Source organism: Gorilla gorilla, chromosome 5, assembly GCF_029281585.2.
Source record: "Gorilla gorilla gorilla isolate KB3781 chromosome 5, NHGRI_mGorGor1-v2.1_pri, whole genome shotgun sequence".
Lineage (NCBI taxonomy): Eukaryota > Metazoa > Chordata > Mammalia > Primates > Hominidae > Gorilla > Gorilla gorilla.
Window position 1 is genome coordinate 135747322 of NC_073229.2, and position 21168 is coordinate 135768489.

Consider the following 21168-nt stretch of genomic DNA (forward strand, 5'->3'; position numbering starts at 1 on the left):
TTGGTAGAGAAAGCAATAATTTTATAATAAAATGAGGGCTCTCTAGACTTAATTCTCTCTCTTTTCCCAATATATTTGCATCATGAGTTTCATTTGATTGCACAGCCATGAACTCCATGCTGGCGACCTTCAGTGGAAGGATTCGGAGGCAGCAGGAGGCCGACTTCTCCAGGGGGTGGGGTGAGGAGAAAACATAGGCTTATTCCCTTTCTTATTTTCACCTACTTTGAAAACTTTTTTTTTTTTTACATGAAAGGGGCAACCAATAACCATTTTTCCTTTAACTTGCAAAAAGCTTAGATATGCCATTTGCATGGTGATCATTATTTATTTATATATTCATTAATGGGTAAGGAAGTAATGCTCTTCTAAAGCTGAGTAGAGCCACGTAGCCATGGTTTCCAACTGCACAAGCATCCCTTAGGTGAACAGCTCTTTTGAAGTGGTTTTGTTAGCAATTAAGTGCAGTTATAGCCCTGACATGAAACTAAGCATTTGTACACCTGCCCTGAATGCTTAAAAAGTCTGTGCCAGTGAGTGGGATCTGGAAGTAGAGGAGCACCCTGCAGAACTGGGCTACAGGATGCATTTAAATAATAACAATAATAACTAAAAGCTGTTAGTATTGAGGGCTTACCACCAGCCAGCCACTTTCCTAGTGCCTTTAATACATTATCTCATTTAATCCTCACAACAACCTTCGTGGGACTCATTGCTGCTGAAGGCCTCATAAATATTCTAGGGCTACAATGCCCTGCAAAAAAGCCATCAGCACTGGCAACCCTGACCCTCTTCTCTATGGTTAGATGGGAGCCAGGGCCAAGGGACATGCAAGGTGAATTGGGGCGAGCTTGCCTTCTGTATGTGCTCAGTTTCCCTTTGTTCTTTTCAGTTTTTACTCATTTCTTAATTATAGAAGTAATACCTGTTTGCTATTTTTATTTTTATGTTTCCTATGTGTTTTTGTTTTTGTTTTTAAGACTGAGTCTCATTCTGTTTACCAGGCTGGAGTGCAGTGGCGCGATCTCAGCTCAGTGCAACCTCCACCTTCCGGGTTCAAGTGATTCTCAGGCCTCAGCCTCCCCGAGTAGCTGGGATTACAGGTGCCCACCACCATGGCTGGCTAATTTTTGTATTTTTAGTAGACAACATTTCACCATATTGGCCAGGCTGGTCTTGAACTCCTGACCTCAAGTGATCTGCCCTCCTCTGCCTCCCAAGGTGTTGGGATTACAGGTGTGAGCCACTGCACCCGGCCGTTTGCTATTTTTAAAAATCAACAAAAGTATATGAAATTAGAAGGAAAATATACCTGTCTCCTCTTAATTCCCTGCTCCCCTCCCCACCAAGATCACCACTAGATCCTTCTAGACTTAATATGTATATATAAACATATATAGTTTTTAAAAAATAAACATGGATGGGATCATCACTGCAGCTCTTGCCTTTCAACTTAATCTTTTTGATGTCAGAATGTGTATTCAGTGCAACATGGGCCTAGTAGTCCATAGTATACAAAAATCACAAATGACTTATCTGGCCCCTTATTGATAGGCATTGTAATTGTTTTTTTACTCTAATGCAACAATGCTTTAATAAATATTCTTGTTCTTGTATTTGTATATGCTTGTTTAATGTTTCTATAGGACAGATTCCTATAAGTGAAACTGCTGGGCCAAAGAGGAAGCACACATAAAATTGTGATAGTGAAATTGCCTTCTGGGAGATTGCACCAATTTACACTCCTATCAAGAGTGATTGGGAATATTCATTTCTCTCTAACTCCACTAACACTGGATGTTGTCCAAAGTTTTTATTTTTGCACAACTAATCAGGGAAAAGGTATCTTTAAGAATTTTGCACTTCTTAAATCTAATGATATTGAGCTTGGTTTAATTTTCATATTGGCTATTTGTGTATCTTCTGTGAATTATTCCCCTCTCCTATCCCCGTTCTCTCCCCTCTGCCTTTCAACACCTCTTTTCGCCCCCAGGATCCTAGATGTCTCTCCCCAACCCCCTAACAGAAGGAAATAATACAGAGAGCAAGGGGATGGTGAAATGATGAAAGAAAGCAGGCCCTGGGGCAATAGAGACAAAAAGTGTTCCCAGTCAGGAGTGTTTGCCTTTTAAAGGAGCCTGCCCCAACAGGACAACGCTCACCTCCAAAGACTGGATTGCCAATGGCGCCGTTTCAGCTCCAACAACAGGAAAAGTATTTTCTGTGGGAAGTATTTTCCAGAAGGTCCTGGGACCTTCATTATAACATTGAGTCAGTGCTTTTTTTGTCTATCACGATGAGGCTTTCACTTGTTAGTAGTCAAAGTCAGCTGCTTGGGACTGTATCACAAAGCCTTAAGAATTCACAGTTCTTCGCATTAATCTAAGGAGTTAATTGGAAGTGCAGTTAAAAACATATGTATGCAATGCTTGCCATAGCATTGCTTATTGGATCAGAAAACTGGAAACTATTTTAAATGTCCAACAATAAAGAACAGGTTCATAACAATTTGGTAGATTCATCTGATGAAATACAATGAAGCAGTTTTAAATGATTCTGGAATAAGTACTCAATGTCACTGAAAACTATTTTAATTTTAGATTTAAAATATATGCAAAGAAAAAAACACTGAAAATTGATATGTCAAAACCCTAATAAGGAATTCTATTTGGGTGGCAGAAATATGAAAACTTTTTCTTTTCTTTTTTGAACTTCTGGGCATATTTTAATTTTGGGAGTGACCAAATATTATAATGATCAGAAAAATTATCTTTTTTTTTTTTTTTTGAGATGGAGTCTCACTCTGTCATCGCCCAGGTGCAGTCTCGGCTCACTGTAACCTCCGCCTCCCAGGTTCAGGCAATTCTCGTGCCTCAGTCTCCCGAGTAGCTGGGATTACAGGCGCCCGCCACAACACCTGGCTAATTCTTTTTGTATTTTTAGCAGAGACAGTGTTTCACCATGTTGGCCAGGCTAGTCTCAAACTTCTGATCTCAAGTGATCCACCCACCTTGGCCTCCCAAAGTGCTGGGATTACAAAGTGGGGTGAGCCACCGTGCCTGGTGAAAACTTACCTTTAAATACAGATAACAGAATGTTAAAAAGTAGTTTATGGTATTATTCTCACAAATTATTCCTTTTAAACCTGGCAATCACTGAGAAATACAGCCTTAACCTTGCCAACGTTCAGTTCTCAGTGATTCATACTTAAGGGAATCCACCACCACACCCACCCTATGACTGGGCGCTTAGAGCAGGGGTGGCATCCATGCACTCCCACTCTGTTGACTTCCCAGCATTTATACACCACGTCCCAGTTTTAGGCATCAGAGGCTCTTTCTCCCCCTCCAGCCCAAGGCCCCATTCTCCTTACATCCTCCTGCTTCCCCAGCCCCTGCCCTCATTCCTGATCTCACACTCATTCTTACCTATTTCTTCCAAGCATCTTCTAAGTTACATTTCTCTATCTCCTCTTTGTTTTTGTCTTTTTTGAGTTATGAATTACTGTGTTGCTCTCTTCACTTTAGGAAGTTTTATACTTAGTATACATGTACTAATATGTAAATTATGGTTGATTACAGCATTTGTAATTATTTCTATAATTTATTTTAAAGCTGCGCATCAGGCCTTTGGTCAGGCACTTCTTACACTCTGAACTACTTTCTGTCCAGTGTTTATTTGCTAAGAAAAATATCATGCCTCACAGCCCTGTGTTTCATCTGTAAAGCCCTTTTGTTATTTTCCAGTGGCCTCAGCGGAGATTTAACATCAAGAATGGTAGTAGGAAAAAAAAAATGGTGATAGAACATTTTATCTCAACCTAAGACTTTATCACTTTCAGAGATGCTTCCTGCACTGATACATATTATTATTTCGGAAGTAGTTTATTGAGAGTCTAGTATGTGCCAGACACTGTGCTTAAATCCTGGAGAATTATGAATTGAAAGTACACGTTTGCATTTGCAGATGCACAAAAACTTGCAGTCTAGAAGGAGAGGAGACACGTACATAATTAGATGCCATGCTTGTGTTAGGTGTCCCAACAGGGCCAGAGCAGAAGGGAGACAGCGGCCCTGAAGGAGAACGTGATCTGGGGAGGTTTCCAGAGGGACACTTGAGCTAAGTCTCAAAAAATGTGTATGATGGTGGTTGCATAACTCTGTAAATATACTAAAATTTATTGAATTTTTTATTTAAAATGGGTTAAGGGTAAACCTTACAGTATGTATGTTAGATCTCGATAAAGCAGTTTTTTTAAAAGGTGTATGGAAACTGGGTCAAACACACCAGAAGGGGAAGAACATCCCGGAGAGAGAGAAGAGCCTGGCAAACGCATGGAGATGTGAACCATCGCGACAAGTAGGGGGACTGCCAGTCTTAGAGTGGCTGGAATGTAGGGTAGCTGTGGATGGCTCAAGTGTCCAAAAGGATTTAAGCAGCAAAATCACAGAAACAACTTCATTTTCATGTAATGGCCCGAATCCCAGAGTCTCAATGACATTCTGGGCACCTTCTGGTTTTTTGTTTTGTTTTGCTTTGTTTTTGACTAAAAGCCCTTTCTCTGCCAAGTCTAAGATGGGGAAGAAACATGACGAGAAGGAAGAACCCATATGCCCAAAGATTAGAACAAAAAATACATTTTCTAGAAATCATTTGGGTCATCTCTCTGCTTCTAGGCAGGTTTGTTAAACTAACCCAGACAGAGGAACCTGTTTTATACTTAAAGGTCCCTAGAGAAGGAGACTCCAAGTGGGACAGGCTTAAAGGCTAAGAAAAAGCATTCTCTGAAGGTCCTTGCAAATCCAGCCACACATGGAAAGCCCCTAAGAGAAGCAGAATGCCCTCCCTGCATTCTGACCTGTTCATGCCAGCCTAGTGACACGAAGCATTGATGTGAGGCCCTTGTTTCTTCAGTCACCCAGCCCAGAATGCCCAGAGGAGGTAAAGATCACTTACATGGCACCTGGTGATCGGGACTTCCAGGACAATGGTAATGATAGTTCCATGGAGCCTGTGGGGAAAGATTGGGAGGCAGCATCTGTGCACATGCTGGATACCTCTGAGGTTCAAACTGAGGGAACTCCCTGGACCTGAGAGGTCTGGGGAGGTCCTGGGGGTAACACACGGAGGTGAGGGGCAGGGGCCTTTCCAGCTGCCTGATGCCCAGGACATCCTGGGGCTGGGAATCATATCCCGTGTCTATGGTTGGCAGATCCAGGCCTGCTCGGTTCCTGTGAGGCTGGGGCCGTTGCACCATCTCCTGGCTACCGCCCAAGGAGTCTGCTGAGGCATTAGGTAAACTTTGGTCTGATTTGTCTGAGTCATGGCCAGTGTCAGGAGAAGCCGCTGAAAGCTGAGATACCAGCCATTGATTACGTTTTTCCATAAATGAAAACTGATGCTCTGCAGGGAGGGCTCCAACCACAGACTCAGACGCAGGCTCGCTGACGGCAGAGCACCCAGAAGGGAAAGCTTTGCCCGGGCCTGGGTGTCTCCTGCAGAAACTGTCTTCACTGTCCTCCAGAACTTGAGTGCGCAGGCAGGTGACCTGCCGGGATACAGGCCGCTGGTGATTTGCAAGTTTCAGGGTTGAGTGAGCTTGAGAAAAGTCTCCGGAGGAATTGTGAAGCACTGTGGGTGCAGACAAGCTGTTGGGTGCCATGTTCCTTATATTTGGAGCAGGTGGTTCTGATTCCTTTTCCGGCGAATATTCTGGGATTGGTTTCAGCAACTGACTTGGGTATGGTTCTGATTCATCAACCTCCACAGGAATGCTTCGGTTCATTCTAGTTTCTGGAACAAGAGAAAACATGCCATAGCCTTAGAAGACAGACCAATTCTTGGAGTCCTCACTTTATGACCTTAAGGGACCTCATTCAAGATGTGGTTTAAATTAACAGTGAGACACCAATGTGCTTGCAAAGCCCTAATCACATAAAATTGTTTACTTATCCTCCAGGCAAAAGCACTAATGCTTATTAAGATATTTTATCTGGAAGGCAATTCAAAGAATGTGATTGGACCATCCTGTGGTAGAAATCATTCACCAGCAAGGGGAAAACACAGATGAAAATCAACTGCCAAGTATTGAGGAAAGAGAAATTATCATAATGTGGGCTGCTTTGTGTGTGCTTGGAATACATGATGAAATAAATCTTAGTAACTGATATGGAATGATCTCTAAGATATATTGAGTTTTTTTTAAAAGCCAGGCGCAGAGCAGTGTGCATACTATGCTGCTATTTTGTGTAAAAAACGAGAGGAGAATGTGTGTTTGTGTGTGCATATCTGCTTGTATATGTATAAACCGTGTGGAGGATATACAGACATTGCTACATTGGTTGCCTTTGAGGATGGAATTAAGCTGGGGGAGAGGAGTGGGAGGAAGTTTTCACCTTTTAAACTTTTATAATTGTGTTCCATTTGACTATTTCCTAATTTTAAAAAATAAAAGTGTTTTTTTTTTAAGCAAAGAAAGCAAGCCCAAGTTTAAAACACATTGAAAAAAGGTCAGAGTGACATTTTCTACCTAATTTTAGGTCATTTGGAGGACTTAATTCCCTCTGGGCAGTATGCCTGCAACAAAGGTAGCCATGACCATCTGGTTTGTGATGTAGTTGAACCAGCAAGGCTCGCTAAACTAGACCTTAGCCTGCAGAGCATTTATCCCACGGTCTGGGCAATATTGCTTTTAGCTGTAAGAAGAACTCTTAATTCACCTAACACAATGAGAAAGAAAACCAGCCTCCTCTCATCATTAAACTGATTGAGATGATGCCTTGACTGCAGGGGCAGGAAGAAGGCAGTCCAGAGGACTGCACAGGAGCAACTGGGGGTTTGCAGGAGGCTGCAGAGCAGGTGTCGTAAAAGAGCAAGCAAGTGAAAAAGAAGAAATCCCAGAGGGTTATTCTATGCAAGGCTAGTACACAGCATACTTCAAATACCAGAGAGAGAAAAGGGATTATGTCTGGATTTAAAAATTCCTACTTTGGATCCATGTCGCATTTCAACCACGTTCACTGAGGGCTCACTGTGCCTAAAGTCAGGTTACATAAATTATGTTCTAAGACAATTTTCGGAGAGCATGAATTCACTTTCTCTTGCACCTTGTACCCAATCCAATGGGATCAGGACAGCATGCATTTTGAAATGCTCCCCTTTCACACAGATGGGGCCAACAGTTTTCCACCAAATATACTTAACAGCCTACAGAAAGATACCTCTCCACTCCCTGCCAAATGAATGCTCTTTGACAGTCTTCTCCCACTTGGTATCAAACTTACCCACCTGCTGCACAACGACCCTTGCTCTGTTTTCTGACACAACAGAAAACTCAACTTCTAATTTCCGGCTGGCCTTCCCTCCTCCCTCCGTCTCTCTCTTTCCCTATCCTTGTCCTTTTCAGGCTGTGTATGTCCTCTGCTCATTGGCTCTGCAGAAAAGGAGACCTCATCAGCTAAAGTGATCAGACCTTATAAAAATGAACAAGAGCCTACCCAAAAAACCTGTAAATAAATATCGCAACTTTTTATTATTTAAAAAATGTTTGGCCGGGCGCAGTGGCTCGGGCCTGTAATCCCAGCACTTTGGGAGGCTGAGGCGGGTGGATCACCTGAGGTCAGGTATTCGAGACGAGCCTGGCTAACATGGCAAAACCCCCTTTCTACTAGAAGTACAAAAATTAGCTGGGCATGGTGGCATGTGCCTGTAATCCCAGCTACTCAGGAGGCTGAGGCAGGAGAATCGCTTGAACCTGGGAGGTGGAGGTTGCAGTGAGCTGAGATTGCACCACTGCATTCCAGCCTCAGCGACAAGAGCGAGACTCCATCTCCAAAAAAAAAAAAATGCTCACCATTTTTTCCCTTTCTTTCTTGCAATTTTTCCACAGTTATGAAATTGGATGTGCCATACAACATGCTCTTCAGCTGGTCAGAAAACGAAAGTATTTTTTCAAGGCCTGCCTGACTGTTGTGTCATCGTCTACATGCACTTGTGGGCCCACAGCTGAATGGGAGGCAAAGAGATGCAAAAAGTGAGCTGAGTGGCAGGAGGACTAATTCCTGTCCTCTCTTTATTGCCATGGGATTCGCTTTCAATCCTCACTCTTCAGGTACAACTATTTCCATTCTCCCTGGGTTTTCCAGTGTGAGTACCTTAGAAGCGCTTTTCTACCCAAAGAAAAAAAAAGTTGCAAATTCTACTCTTCTAGCTGAGGAGCCATCTGGGGGCTTGGAGGAGGCTTTAAAAAAAGTGATGAGGGCAGTCATCTCACATAAACTGGAAATCTGAGGTCATCCTCTGGTAGGAATTCTTCAGTTAAAACTGGTCTGGGGCTGGGCGTGGTGGCTCACACCTGTAACCCCAGCACTTTGCAGGCTGAGGCAGGAGGATTACTTGACCCCAAGAGTTCAAGACCAGCCTTGGCAACATAACGAGACCCTGTCTCTACAAAAAATTAAACAAATTAGCCAGGTGCGGTGGCGTGTGCCTGTAGTCCCAGCTACTTGGGAGGCTGAGGTGAGAGGTCACTTGAGCCCTGGAGGTGTCCAGCCTGCAGTGAGCCGAGATCGTGCCACGGCACTCCAGCCTGAGTGACAGAGCAAGACCCTGTCTCAAAAAATAAAAATAATTTTTAAAAAAACTGGTCTGGCCAGGCGCGGTGGCTAATGCCTATAGTCCCAACACTTTGGAAGGCCAAGGTGGGTGAATCACCTGAGGTCAGGAGTTCAAGACTAGCCTGGCCAACATGGTGAAACCCTGTCTCTACTAAAAGTATAAAAATTAGCTGGGTATGGTGGCAGGCACCTGTAACCCTGGCTACTTGGGAGACTGAGGCTGAAGAATCGATTAAGCCTGGGAGGCGGAGGTTGCAGTGAGCCGAGATCGCACCTGTTGTACCCCAGCCTGGGCGACAGGAGCGAAACTCTGTCTCAAAATAAAATAAAATAAACTGGTCTGAAAAGGAACACATGGCTTTTGAGTATTTAGTAAATAAACCTGGCATGGCAAGAAACAACTTCTAATAAAACTATGGAATTAATAATCTTTAAAAAACAAAATGGACCCTGGTGTTTCAAACATGTCACTATCAAATACTCAAACAGCAGATAATTACAGAACTCAACTATGTGTCCAACTCAATGCTGTGTATCCCCCTTCTGACTATAAGCCCAACTGAAATAGTTTTATTACTTTTTAAATAACCACAAGTGATACAAACTTCAAGAGGTACCAAAGGGCATGCACGCCAGGCGCCGTGGCTCACACCTGTAATCCCAGCACTTTGGGAGGCCAAGGCGGGCAGATCGCAAAGTCAGGAGTTCAAGACCAGCCTGGCCAACATGGTGAAACCCCGCCTCTACTAAAAATACAAAAATTAGCCGGGCATGATGGCAGGCACCTGTAATCCCAGCTACTCCAGAGGCTGGGGCAGGAGAATTGCTTGAACCCGGGAGGCGGAGGTTGCAGTGAGCCGAGATCGTGCCACTGCACTCCAGCCTGGGTGACACAGCAAGACTCTGTCTCAAAAAAAAAAAAAAAAAAAAAGGAGGTATGCAGTGAGAGATAATCACAGTAATTTCTGAAGACACAGAAAACATTCTTCCTACCTTCAAGTTGCTGTGATCCAGCCTAAGAGAGGAAACTAAGTAACATGCAAAAAACCCATGACCGGCGTCCCAGGGCCTTCGTGCTTGTCGCTCCCTCTTCATGGAACACCCTTCCCCCACACAGCTGCATGGCTGGCTTCCTTTCTCCTTCAGGTCTTTCCTTGGCTGTCACCTCAGGGAGGTCTCCCTGGTCGCACTCCCTAAAATGTTTACACTCTCCTCTCATTCCCATCTCCCTTCCCTGCTTTACCTTCTTATCCAGCAGTTATTACTGTCTTATATATTACCCAAATGTATATGATACACACAAATATCTAATAATCTCTTATTTGCTCATTGCCTCTCCCTTCTCCCAGATATAAACTTCCTAAGGGTGCAATTTTCTCTTTTCTTTTTCTTTGTGATACGGGGGTCTTGCTCTGTCACCCAGGCTGGAGAGCAGTACCTAGATCATGGTTCACTGCAGCCTCAAACTCCTGGGCTCAAGTGATCCTCCCACCTCAGTCTCCCAAGTAGCTAGGACTACAGGCACACGCCATCATGCCTAATTTTTCTTTTTTTTCTGAGACGGAGTCTTGCTCTGTCACCCAGGTTGGAGTGTAGTGGCACAATCTCGGCTCACTGCAACCTCTGCCTCCCGGGTTCAAGCGATTCTCGTGCCTCAGCCTCCCGAGTAGCTGTGATTACATGTGTGCGCCACTGCCTCTGGCTAATTTTTGTATTTTTAGTAGAGACAGAGTTTCACCACGTTGGCCAGACTGGTCTCAAACTCCTGACCTCAGGTGATCCGCCCGCCTCAGCCTCCCAAAGTGCTGGGATTACAGGTGTGAGCCACTGCGCCAGTCCGTGTGCCTGACTTTTAAAATTTTTTTGTAGAGATGAGGTCTCACTATGCTACCCAAACTGGTATTGAACTCTTTACCTCAAGCAGTCCTCCCACCTCAGCCTCCCAAAGTGCTGGGATTATAAGTGAGCCACCACGCCTGGCCTGGGGGCATGATTTTTGACTGTTCTGTTTACAGCTATATTCTCAACACCTAGAACTGCACCTGGCACATAGTAGGTGCTCAATAAAGATTCACTGAATGAATAAATAGTTGATGCCTATTTCAGAGAGGGGACAGACAGGTCCATGTAGCCAGATCAGTGACAATGAGAATGTTGTCAACAACAATGTTGGGTAGCAAGGAGTATCTGGTGTGCCTGGTCCTCAGAGTTCTTAAAATTATGCCACATGGGTGACCCTTCCCTCTTCTTTTTTTTTCCTCTCCAGAACATTTATTAAGTGCCCATTATGTGTCAAGCACCCAAGTTAGGTCTGGGCCATGCCCAAAGGTCCTGCCCATGGGCAGGATTGACCACAACCCTTACTTGCAGAATAAAGGTGATGCCATCAGCCAGTGTAATGGGAGCATCTGCTCTTAGATTCCAGGCAGGGAGGTGCTGGTCTTTGTGCCTCTGCAGAGCTCCACCTAGAACAGAAAAGGGTGGGGCACGCCTGCCACTACCACACAGGCCCCCTCCAGCCCCAGACCCCTATCTGAACTGGCAGAAAGTGGGCAACCCTGCCAACTCTCCTGAGGCAGTCATAGAGAACAATTACAAATGCCACATCAGGGGGCCACAGACAGATTAATGGGTTATGTCAAGGATGGCAGTTTTATCTGTTTTGTCTTTAATGTCAATAGTGTAAAAACACTAAACATTAAAAAACAATCACTCAGTATCTCACCATTGTATTTTTAAAATACAAAAAAAACCATTCAGCAGAGGGTGAGAGCATGTACCCTGGGTAAGCACAAGTGGGCATGAACTGGGGACAGAGGTGAGTCCTGGGGACATACAACTGGATGGAACAGCTGTGCATGTGAGCCTGGTTCTTGCTTGTTCTGACCCGACCCATTTTTCTGTTTTTCCTTTTTTTTTCCAGGCTTTCTCCATATTTACGTGCTTATAACTCTGGCATGACCTTTGCTCCAGTCTCTACCAGAGGGCGGTGCCTGGATTGAAGTGGAAAAGCCCTGTTTTCCAGCCATGACCCAGGGAGCAAGCACTGACTCCTCAGGGGAACAGGAGACCTGCCAACTAGGACCCTGGGAGCCCCCATGCCGGCACTGCCCTGGGTCATCTCAGGCTCATCAGCAAATCCTGGGGGGAGAGCGGAGCTGGAGGGCCAAGAAGCCCAGGAGAGTTCCTGGCTCAGAACCCCTCTCTGAGGCTCCCGATACAGAGCCCAGACCCCACACCCAGAGCCTCTGAGTATTTTTGTTTATTGTATGTAAAATACTAGTGTACTTTTGTTTAAGTCTCACAGGTAAACAGGTTCTCTCATACTTTGCCAAGGGAAATGTAATCTGTGCAATTTGGCAATAACTGTCAGAATTTTAAAAGCTTATGCCCTTTGACCTAGTAATTTCACTTCTAAGAATTTCCCCTGCAGAGATATGTATATCTAGTATGAAATGAAGAGGCTACGAAGACAGGCAACGCCGCAGTGTTTATAATAGCAAAGACCAGACACAACCCACATGTCTAAAGGTTCTGATTTTTAAAACTATAGTATATCTGTACAATGAGCACTCCACATCCTTTAAGAATGAGGAAGGGCTGTGTGAACTGAAATGGAACTATCTCTAAGATTTATTAAGTTAAAAAAATTCAAGAGTAGCACAGTGTGTAGGGTATGCCATCATTTGTATGATATAAGGTCATATATCTGCCATCTCAAATGAGGAACAGTGGTTGCCTCTGGGAAGGGAATTGGATGGCTAGGAATGGGGTAGGAAAGAGGTTTGCTTTTCAGAACATTTTATACCATTTAAGTTTTGTAACAAGTGCATCTATATTGACTTAAAAGATAAAAAATGAAAAGGAAAGCCTCCGCTAGTGATTCTGATGCTCACAAAGATTAAGAACCAATGCGAATGAGGAACTCATGAGACCGCCCAGGAGACAGTGAACATATCTCTTCAAATATCAAAAACCTTTCAGCAGAGGGTGAGAACATGTGCCTGGGGTAAGCATGGGTGGGCATGAGCTGGGTACAGAGGTGATTCCCAGGGACATACAACTACCTTGCCCTCCTGGGATCAGGTCTTCCTCCCACCTTAGCCTCCCATATTGTTGGGACCACAGGCATGCACCACAACGCCTGGTTAATTTTTTTTTTTTTTTTTTTTTGTAGCGACAGAGTTTCGCCATGTTGCCTAGGCTGGTCTCGAACTCCTGGGCTCAAGCAATCCTTCTGCCTCGGCCTTGCAAAGTGCTGAGATTACAGGCGTGAGCCACTGCACCCAGCCTGACAGTAGCTTTTAATCTCTGGACTCTCATCACCGTTTGGACTGTGAGCTGTGGTTCTAGCTCTTGGATCTGACGGGCATCTTCCCTCAAATATGTCAGTTTCTCTCCCCAGGTCCCTTGCTTTGTCTTCCTTTTTGCCTCCTCGGGCCTGATACCTTTCTCTGGGCTTCTCTACTCTGCCCCGAGCTGCCTAGTTTTGCGAATGTCACATCCAGATGTCAGCAGCCCTGATGTCCATGTGACAATGCTCCCTTGCTGACCATGTGACAATGCTCCCTTGGTGTCCCAGTGACAGATTTTCCCATGCTTCACCCTCTCTTTTTTAATTTTTTTTTCTGTACACAGCTCTCAGTCAACCCCCTTGAGCTCCCTCCAACTGTTTGCTCATGTCTGTTCCCAGCAATCTTTTCCTCTTCTAGCACAATCTTCCTTAACTTACTAGTTTTTTGAAACAGAGCCTATTAGTCTTCACAACGCTACCTTTCTGATCTCAGAGTTCATCAAAAAGCTTTTCCTCCCATCATGCTTGCCTCCCTTTCTTCAGGTCTGTTAGACTCCACCATGGGCTATGTGGGAAGCAAGTCTCTCCCAGGGCACACATGAACAGACTTCATGCCCACATCCACAGTGAACAGTGGCTTCTGCCTTCCAGATGGGCTTACCCTAAATCAACACATATTCCTAGGATGTGGGAACATATGCAATACTTAAATGCACAGGCTCTGGGTTCAGACTCCCTAGGGTTAAATTCTCCCTGTGCCAGCTAGCTGCATGATTAGATTTGTGATCTTGACAAAGTTACCTAACATCTCTGGGCCTCACTTTTCTCATCTGCAAAATAGGGAAAATAGCAACACTTCTCCATAGGGGTGTGGTGAGGATAAAGAGTAGATGTAAATACAGTGTTGAATGTAGAGGCTGGCCCATATCAAGCTCTTAAAAAGCAATGGCCATTTTGTTATTTTTACCGCAACTACAACTGCAGTTATTATCTGGCTTCAGAGCTCTCTTTTTAAAGACAGTATTCCCTGGTTTTACACCCAGGTGCTAATACTATTCTATGAAGCTAATGTATAGAGACCATATCTTTTTAACAAACATGTGTATATATGAGTCATTTCCGGCACATTTGATACACATCATCTCGTTTGGTCCTTAAAACAAGCCTAGGCCATAAGCAGGGTAAGTGTTACCACTTTGCCGTTCCTGTTTTACAGAGGCTTAGACACATTGAGAAGCTTTTCCATAGTCACTTAACAAGTGATGGGTGAAGCCAAATCAAGCCTTTAGATCTCCAAGCTCTTTCCATTAAACCATATAAATCAGGGGTTGGCAAACTTTTTCTGCAAAGGGGACAGATAGTAAATAGTTTAAGCCTTATGGGCCACATGCTGTGTCTGTTTCATATTCTGCTCCTTTTTTATTTTTATTTTTTTAAGAAAAGACACCCTTTAAACATATAAAAACCATTCTGAGCAACAGGCTGGTGCTAAAAACAGGTCATGGTAACCATTGGCTCTAGGGTTGTAGTTTACTGTTGATATAGATTGTATGCTGATAAGCCAAAATACAAACCTAATGAAACTGACATACTTAAGGAACTTTACTCTTTGTTAGCAATCATTGTTAATATTTATTGAATGGTTACTACGTGGGAAATGCTGTTCCAAGTGTGATAGATATATTAAGTTACTTAATCCTCACACCCACTCTAATTTCATAAGTACTATTGTCAGACTCATTTTACAGACAGGAAAAGCAAGGCATAGAGAAGGTAAGTAACTTTTCCAAGGTCACATGGCTATTAAGTAGCAGAGCTGTGATTCAAATATAAGTGGTTTGGCACCAGACCCTGTGCACTTAACTGCTTGCATCTCAGTTGGGAGCACTGACTGGTTCAGCTATTGGGAGGGAAGAAAGGGGATGGGGAAGCCACATAACCCCTAGGAGATTCTGTAATAAATATGCTTCAGAGCCATTCACCTTGAAGCTGAGGAGGCATGGAAGCAGGCCACCTGTGTTCTGTACAGCATCACCAGGCTGGAAATCTGCCATGGCTTTCCTTCACGCCATTACAATAGAGGATACAGATGAGGCTGCAGAGGCATCTTGATTTGAGAAAAGCATTTGACTGGATCTCATTAAATTTTAATCATAAACTGAATTCAAAATAAATTGAAAACTGGTTGACAGAGCACCAACAAAGAGTGATGATAAATGGTGATGCATCTAGAGGGGAGCTATCTTCCAGGGGACAACTCTAAGGCAAGGACGGATGGGATTTAATGAAGGTGTTATGTCCCCAGAAGAAGAAAAATAGCGCAGCAAGGAACAGAGGAAGGACAGGAGTGAGGAGCCTGAGTAATTAATAAACCATATTAACAGCTCCTCCATAATCAGGCTTTGGTGATCACAACTGCTTGGATTTTTTCTTAAGCTTTCTTTGAGTCAGGAATGGGTTTGAAGCATCCTAGAGACACACAGCATGAATATTTCAGGTGGACATTAAAAAGAAATCTATAAATTTACAGCTGGGAGGATCCTGAGATCTACTTCGGATCAGAAACTTTCAATTACAAGATTCCCAAGGCCTTACTTCATTCCCCAGAGAGTAATCTTTTTAATAAATGTCCAAAAGTCATGGATTTAAAAAAAAATCTTTAAACTCATTAATGTCCTTTGTTTCCTGCCCAAATGCATGCAAACTTTCATAACACTGGTTTGCTGAGTGGAAGGTTGGTTTTGAGTGAACTGTTTGGCTCAGATTCAAACTCCAGTGAACAAATACTTCCAAGTTTACTTGCTGAATTTCCCATACAGAGAAGTTCTTCCACTGGGCTTGCCAGAGGATTTGAAACAGTGGTGAGCCCTGGAAGGAAGGGAATATTTACTGGCCCTTGGACATAAACCCAGCACAGTAAGACTCACATCAGGCTGAAGGCAGTGCAGTATGAACCGACCTGATTTGAGGAAGTTTGCTTTGGGACTCCTCTGAGCTGCTAAATGAGGAGGAGGAGGACTAATGGGAACACACTGACTCCATCACATTAGAAGTTATAATAAACATTTAGAGAACAACCTCAAACCAGCCCATGTTGGTTTTTTTTTTCTGTCGTTGTCATTGTTTTGGTTTTTGTTTTTTTGTTTCTTCAGATAAGATGGTTTCTCTAAGCACATGTGTGATCCCTAATTCAGCCACAGTCACGGAGTGAAGGAGAGGAAGGGGTAGAAAGGAAAAACCAAGAGAGGAAGAGGAAGGGAGAGAAAGGAAGGAAGGAGAATGGAAGAGAAGTAAGGAAAGCGGGGAAACGCTGAAGGATTTTTTTGTATTTGCCTTTTATTGGTGTAGGAGAGACACTTATTTACTTGTAATTTGTATGTAGTGCTGGGTATGAGAAGGGGCAGTTGGAAGAGAAGGGAAAGAATGAATATAGGTGAAAGGTAAGAGTGTCATAGGCCAGGAAGAGTTTGGACAGACAGCTCAGAGTAGGAAGAGAGTTCAGAGCGGGGAGGGAGACCTGTTGACTCTGGGAAGGGGAAAGGGAAAAAACACTGGCATCCTGACTGCAGGGAAACAATGAGGCAGCGGAGAGCAAGTATCCCTCATTGCTGAGGGAGCTGCCAAGACCCCAGGCAGCCTCGGTCTGTGGAGTGCGAGGAGAGGGGCACAGGCTGGGAGCTCCGGTCAGTCCTGGCCCTCCTAAAGGGCTTGAGTTCAGCTGCCTTATCAGGGAACCAAGCCAAGCCAGCACAGACCTAAAGATCACCCCATGGATGGAAGCCCAACCTTCTTCAGCCAGTCTACAACTCCTGGTATCTGGGAAGGACTGTGCACACACAAGGTGCACACACACACAAGGCGTGCACACACAGCTACAGAGTGAGCTGAGTAGTCACAGCCAAGCACATGTGTGCTCCTAGGAGGCCTGCTGGGCATGGGAGGCAAAGACCATAAGTGGGAGAAAGGACAGCCTGGGTTTCATGAACTAAAAATATCTTGGTGACAACGCATTGGGAAGAAACAGGAGAGGCCCGGGGGGCAGCTTCTTGATTCCAGTCCTTAGACACTTTCTCACGGAAAAATCCTTCAGACTGCAGGATTGTTTTGATAAGGAAATGTGATCAAACATTAGGGGTCATTTCATTGGATCTGAAAGGAATTTAAAGTTGAATATGCCTCATCTGTGTTCACTCTTTTTTTTCTGCAGCAGTTGCCTGCAATTCATATATGTTTTTAGAAGCTAATTTAAAATTGCCTGCAGAAGAAAAATGATTTGAATTCAGGATATTCCTGAGATTTCCATGCTACAATGTGTAAAACAAAGATTTCATTTAGACAAACTACCCCACCGTAATCTTTCTGAATGCCTGTTGAAGAATGCCTGCAAATATGACTGTCTTCTCCTCTTCTTTTTCTTTTCAGAGCATTTGAAAGTCACTAACTCCTTAATCCCGGGAGAAGCAGGCTTTAACATTTCCTGTCTCTACACCCTCCAAAAATGAGTAACCCTGAGTTAAGAACCTTTCTATCCGACATGTTGGTACATTACTCAGACCTCACTTCTGTTTAACCCACCCCATGCAAGGAACAGAGCAGAGTAACTACATTATCCATCTTTTGATGCTCCGTCATGGAGTGACTGGTAGCTGCAGCAGCAGATTAAGAATGACTGTGGTGTGTGGCCTTTAAGGATTACAGCGAGGCTGGCAAGTGCACAACAGTTAGCCTGCTTTCAGATAATGGTGCATCGTTGTTTGAAAATAAAATCAGGAACTCATTGCAGGTGAAATATCTTGAAATTCCTGTCCTTTCATCCCAGGGGAATAGAGAGAAATGCCTAAAAACATGACATGGACTACACCAGGACATCCCACAGAAACAGATTAGCAATACCAAAAGCCCTGCACCAGCCCATCCCGGTCAGCTAGGGCCTGTTTGAACTGTATTGATGGCAAGTAATTGCCAAAAAGAAACAATGACAATTTTTTTTTAAGTCACGGTCTGGAAAAAGTTAAGGATTCTGTGTATCCGCCATCTAATAATGTCTCTAATCACAGTCATCACCCTTACATGGTATTAGGATGTGTTTCATAGTTTCCCTTCCCCTCCCATTAAAGGCCCCACACACAGTGACTGGTCCAGCTGAGGAGTGGTTTCCAGGTCCAGCTACAGCAGTAACTCTGGCTTCTGGAGTTGGGCTTGTCTGCCAGTTCTCTGGCCTGCCTTGACTCTGTGGGCAATAGCACAGACTATCCTTCCTGGGTAACCCAAATGGGACATGAACTAATTCGAGAAAATCCCCGTTTTCTCCTATTTGGCTAGAGCCAGTAATAAGGCCTCAATTCCAGGCAGCCCTCCCGCAGAGACACGTGTCTCCCAGCCTTTCGCCCTGACTGCTGCTTTACCTCTTGCCTTGAGAGCAGAGGAGTGAAACAGAAATCAAAGCAGTTGACATGGAAGGGGAGTGAGCACCTACTAGGCATTTGGTAGCATGCTGGATTCTGGGAGGTAGAAAAATATCAGGAAACAAAGTCCTTTCCTCAAGGGGGTAACCAACTGGTAGTGGGAGGTAAAATTAAAATATGTGAATAATCGGTAAACAAAACAAGTCTTGAAGACCACCCATTACCACTACCCCTCTGGGACTATCCTGGCTTTGTTTTATAAGGGAATTTGACACACTCATGTTGGATCACCACCCCCCATCAATTTACTGATGAAGAAATCCAGGCTTAGTGGAGTCAGAGTGAATTGCCTAAGTCATGGAACCACAAGAAGTGAAGAACTTGAAGCCAAGTTTCTTGTCCTTTTAAAAAATTTGGCCTCTTGTTCTCCTGTTCCTTTAAAAAAAAAAAAAAAAAAAAAAAAAAAAAAAAAGTCCCCCTATTCTAAGATACCATCTTGAACTTGAAAGTCACAAGAAGCTTGATTAGCTTCTAAGATCAAGTTCTGGCATTTCTCCCCCTTGTTCCCAAAGGCTCCGTCCAGCGCCAGCCTGGGAGGGCTGGAGGGCGGCTGCGGAGAGGGGCCGGGAGGCGGCCCACAGCCAGCACAGAGCTCAGCAGAACTTCCTGGCCCAAAAATGTGCTGTTGATTTTTTTCCCCCCTGCACGAAACAGGGATTGAGAAAACTCTGCCACTGACGTGTTCTGGGGCTGAAAGCCAATTACTTAATCTTTGCCATCCCTGGCTCTCTCCTTGGAGAAGTGGGGCTTGAATTCTTGATAGAAACTTGTGGGGACACTAAGTACCCAAACGAATGGTTCCCAGGCAGCTCCGAGCTGTCCCCGTGTGCGAGCCTCCTCTCCTCAAAGGGTTAACCCGGCGGGGCTCGCTGGCCTGAAATACTATACTAGCAACACGTCCTTGCAGCACAAACTTCACTGTCATTTTCTCAGCTAAGATGGTCTCTGTGCGAACAAGTTAAAGGAGGGGAGAGGAACACAGAGGAAAGTAGAGGCAGAATGTTTCAGTAAAGGAGAAACAGCGTGCTTTGGAAAATAGGTCAGAGGTGAAGAAATAAGACCAGGCAAGTGGCAACTCCGAATAACTTACCTTAGAACCACCACGGACAGACAGACCGGGCCCGGAGGGTGGTCGGCTCTCGGCGGCTTCTCGTCTCTCTTCACCTTGGGTCGCCCTGGGCCTCCCTCCACCCTCTCCGGGCCCAGGTAAGTAGAAGAACAGGCTCTGAAGCAGGAAGTGGAAGCTGTATGCAAATTTCTACGGAGCCTAGGAAGCCTCTGCTCAAAATCTCCCTGTGGGCAGTGAATCAACGGCTGAGGAGTCACTTTATCTCTTAAAACAGAAACCTCCTTCATTCATGAGAAAGGGCCAGTGACCAATTAGGCGGCATTTTTGTTTTCGCCACCCAGCTAAGAAGCTGCCCAGGAGTGGGCAGAACCTCAGTGTAGTCGCAGTGCCCTCGCCTGGGAGGGTGTCTCCGGGAGGAGATTGAACTCGAATGTTAAGAATTAGTAATCATTAGCAGCTCCAAAGGAGGGGATTGGGGGCAGATAATGGGGAGGAAGAGGGAGTCGAGCTTCTTCCACCTCCTCTAACTGCTTAAAACATCAGTATTGCCGGGCGCGGTGACTCACGCCTGTAATCCCAGCACTTTGGGAGGCCGAGGCGGGAGGATCGCGAGGTCAGGAGATCGAGACCATCCTGGCTAACAAGGTGAAACCCCGTCTCTACTAAAAAATACAAAAATTAGCCGGGCGTAGTGGCGGACGCCTGTAGTCCCAGCTACTCGGGAGGCTGAGGCAGGAGAATGGCGTGAGCCCGGGAGGCGGAGCTTGCAGTGAGCCGAGATCGCGCCACTGCACTCCAGACTGCGCGAAAGAGCGAAGACTCCGTCTCAAAAAAAAATTTTTAAAAAGCCAAAAAATCAGTATTTGCTGCCCATAACCACTGGGGGGGGGGGCCTCACTGACCATGCCCCTGGACACACGTGTACACACAGCACGCACATGCCTGTGGCCTGTGCACACACACCACCCTATTGTCAGGCACAAAAAAAGTGGTTAATTTTAAGAACACACACACACACACACACACACACACACATACATACACATGCACACATGCACACTAACCTCCTCTGGCTGCATTTTCCTGACCTCAAGATTTTTTTTCTCCCCTTTCCTTCCCATTGTTTAATCAGTAGCCTGCAGAATTTATTGCATGAAGGAGCGCTGCAGGCAGGATGATACCCAGCGATGTGAATAGAGAGAGAGAGACAACTGCCTCTCGGGGCAGCAGGGGGTGATGGGAGCAGTGTTAGCTGGAGCTTTGGAGTCAGGAGGACCTGGGTACGAACTCAGCCATGTCACTGGCCAGCTGGGCGCCCTGGGCAGACACACCATGCTCCTGGTGCTGGACTTGTCTGCCTGTTGAAGGGGTCCAAGTGTCAGTCCACTCAGCCGGCTATCTCTCTACTCTCATCAAGGGGACAGGCCCCGGAGCATACCTGTTCAGATTGTACCAGGTTCTGCTCAAGCAGGATACAGGAAGCAGGTTGCTCAACATTCCACAAGCAGAGAAAATGCGGCTTGTTTTTAACACAGTATACACAGGTTGTTTGCATTTGGTTTGCAGAAAATGATGCAGCTGTTAAAAATCATCAATATGTATGTATTATCTGAGCCACTAACATGAAAAAGTGGCTCTGAGATATTATTTAACTTAAAGTATTACCTTATTTTTTGCTAATATATGTGACATATACACACACATAGATAGGTATATCAATTTTTT

General features: G+C 44.8%; 2 protein-coding genes across 7 annotated transcripts in view; one reads left to right on the plus strand and one right to left on the minus strand.

Annotated features, from left to right (window-relative positions):
* The window catches only part of LOC109027360 (spidroin-1-like), a 119877-nt gene extending 103884 nt beyond the window's left edge, over positions 1-15993 (plus strand). For all 6 annotated transcript variants that reach the window (XM_063707201.1, XM_063707198.1, XM_063707203.1 and 3 more), the window contains 2 exons: positions 7889-8110; positions 11539-15993. Coding sequence is in view for 1 of the 6 variants with exons in the window: in XM_063707211.1 (XP_063563281.1) it covers positions 7889-7894 (6 nt within the window). In the remaining 5 variants the exon portion in view is untranslated. The remainder of the gene's footprint in view (positions 1-7888; positions 8111-11538) is intronic.
* TRAF3IP2 (TRAF3 interacting protein 2) overlaps positions 1-20527 on the minus strand; it is a 48044-nt gene extending 27517 nt beyond the window's left edge. The window contains exons 1-3 of the mRNA XM_019029833.3: positions 20508-20527; positions 19465-19667; positions 4957-5793 (exon numbers count right to left, since the gene is read on the minus strand). Coding sequence (XP_018885378.1) covers positions 4957-5785 — 829 coding nt within the window. The 5' untranslated portion in view covers positions 5786-5793; positions 19465-19667; positions 20508-20527. The remainder of the gene's footprint in view (positions 1-4956; positions 5794-19464; positions 19668-20507) is intronic.
* Between the last annotated feature and the right edge of the window lie 641 nt (positions 20528-21168).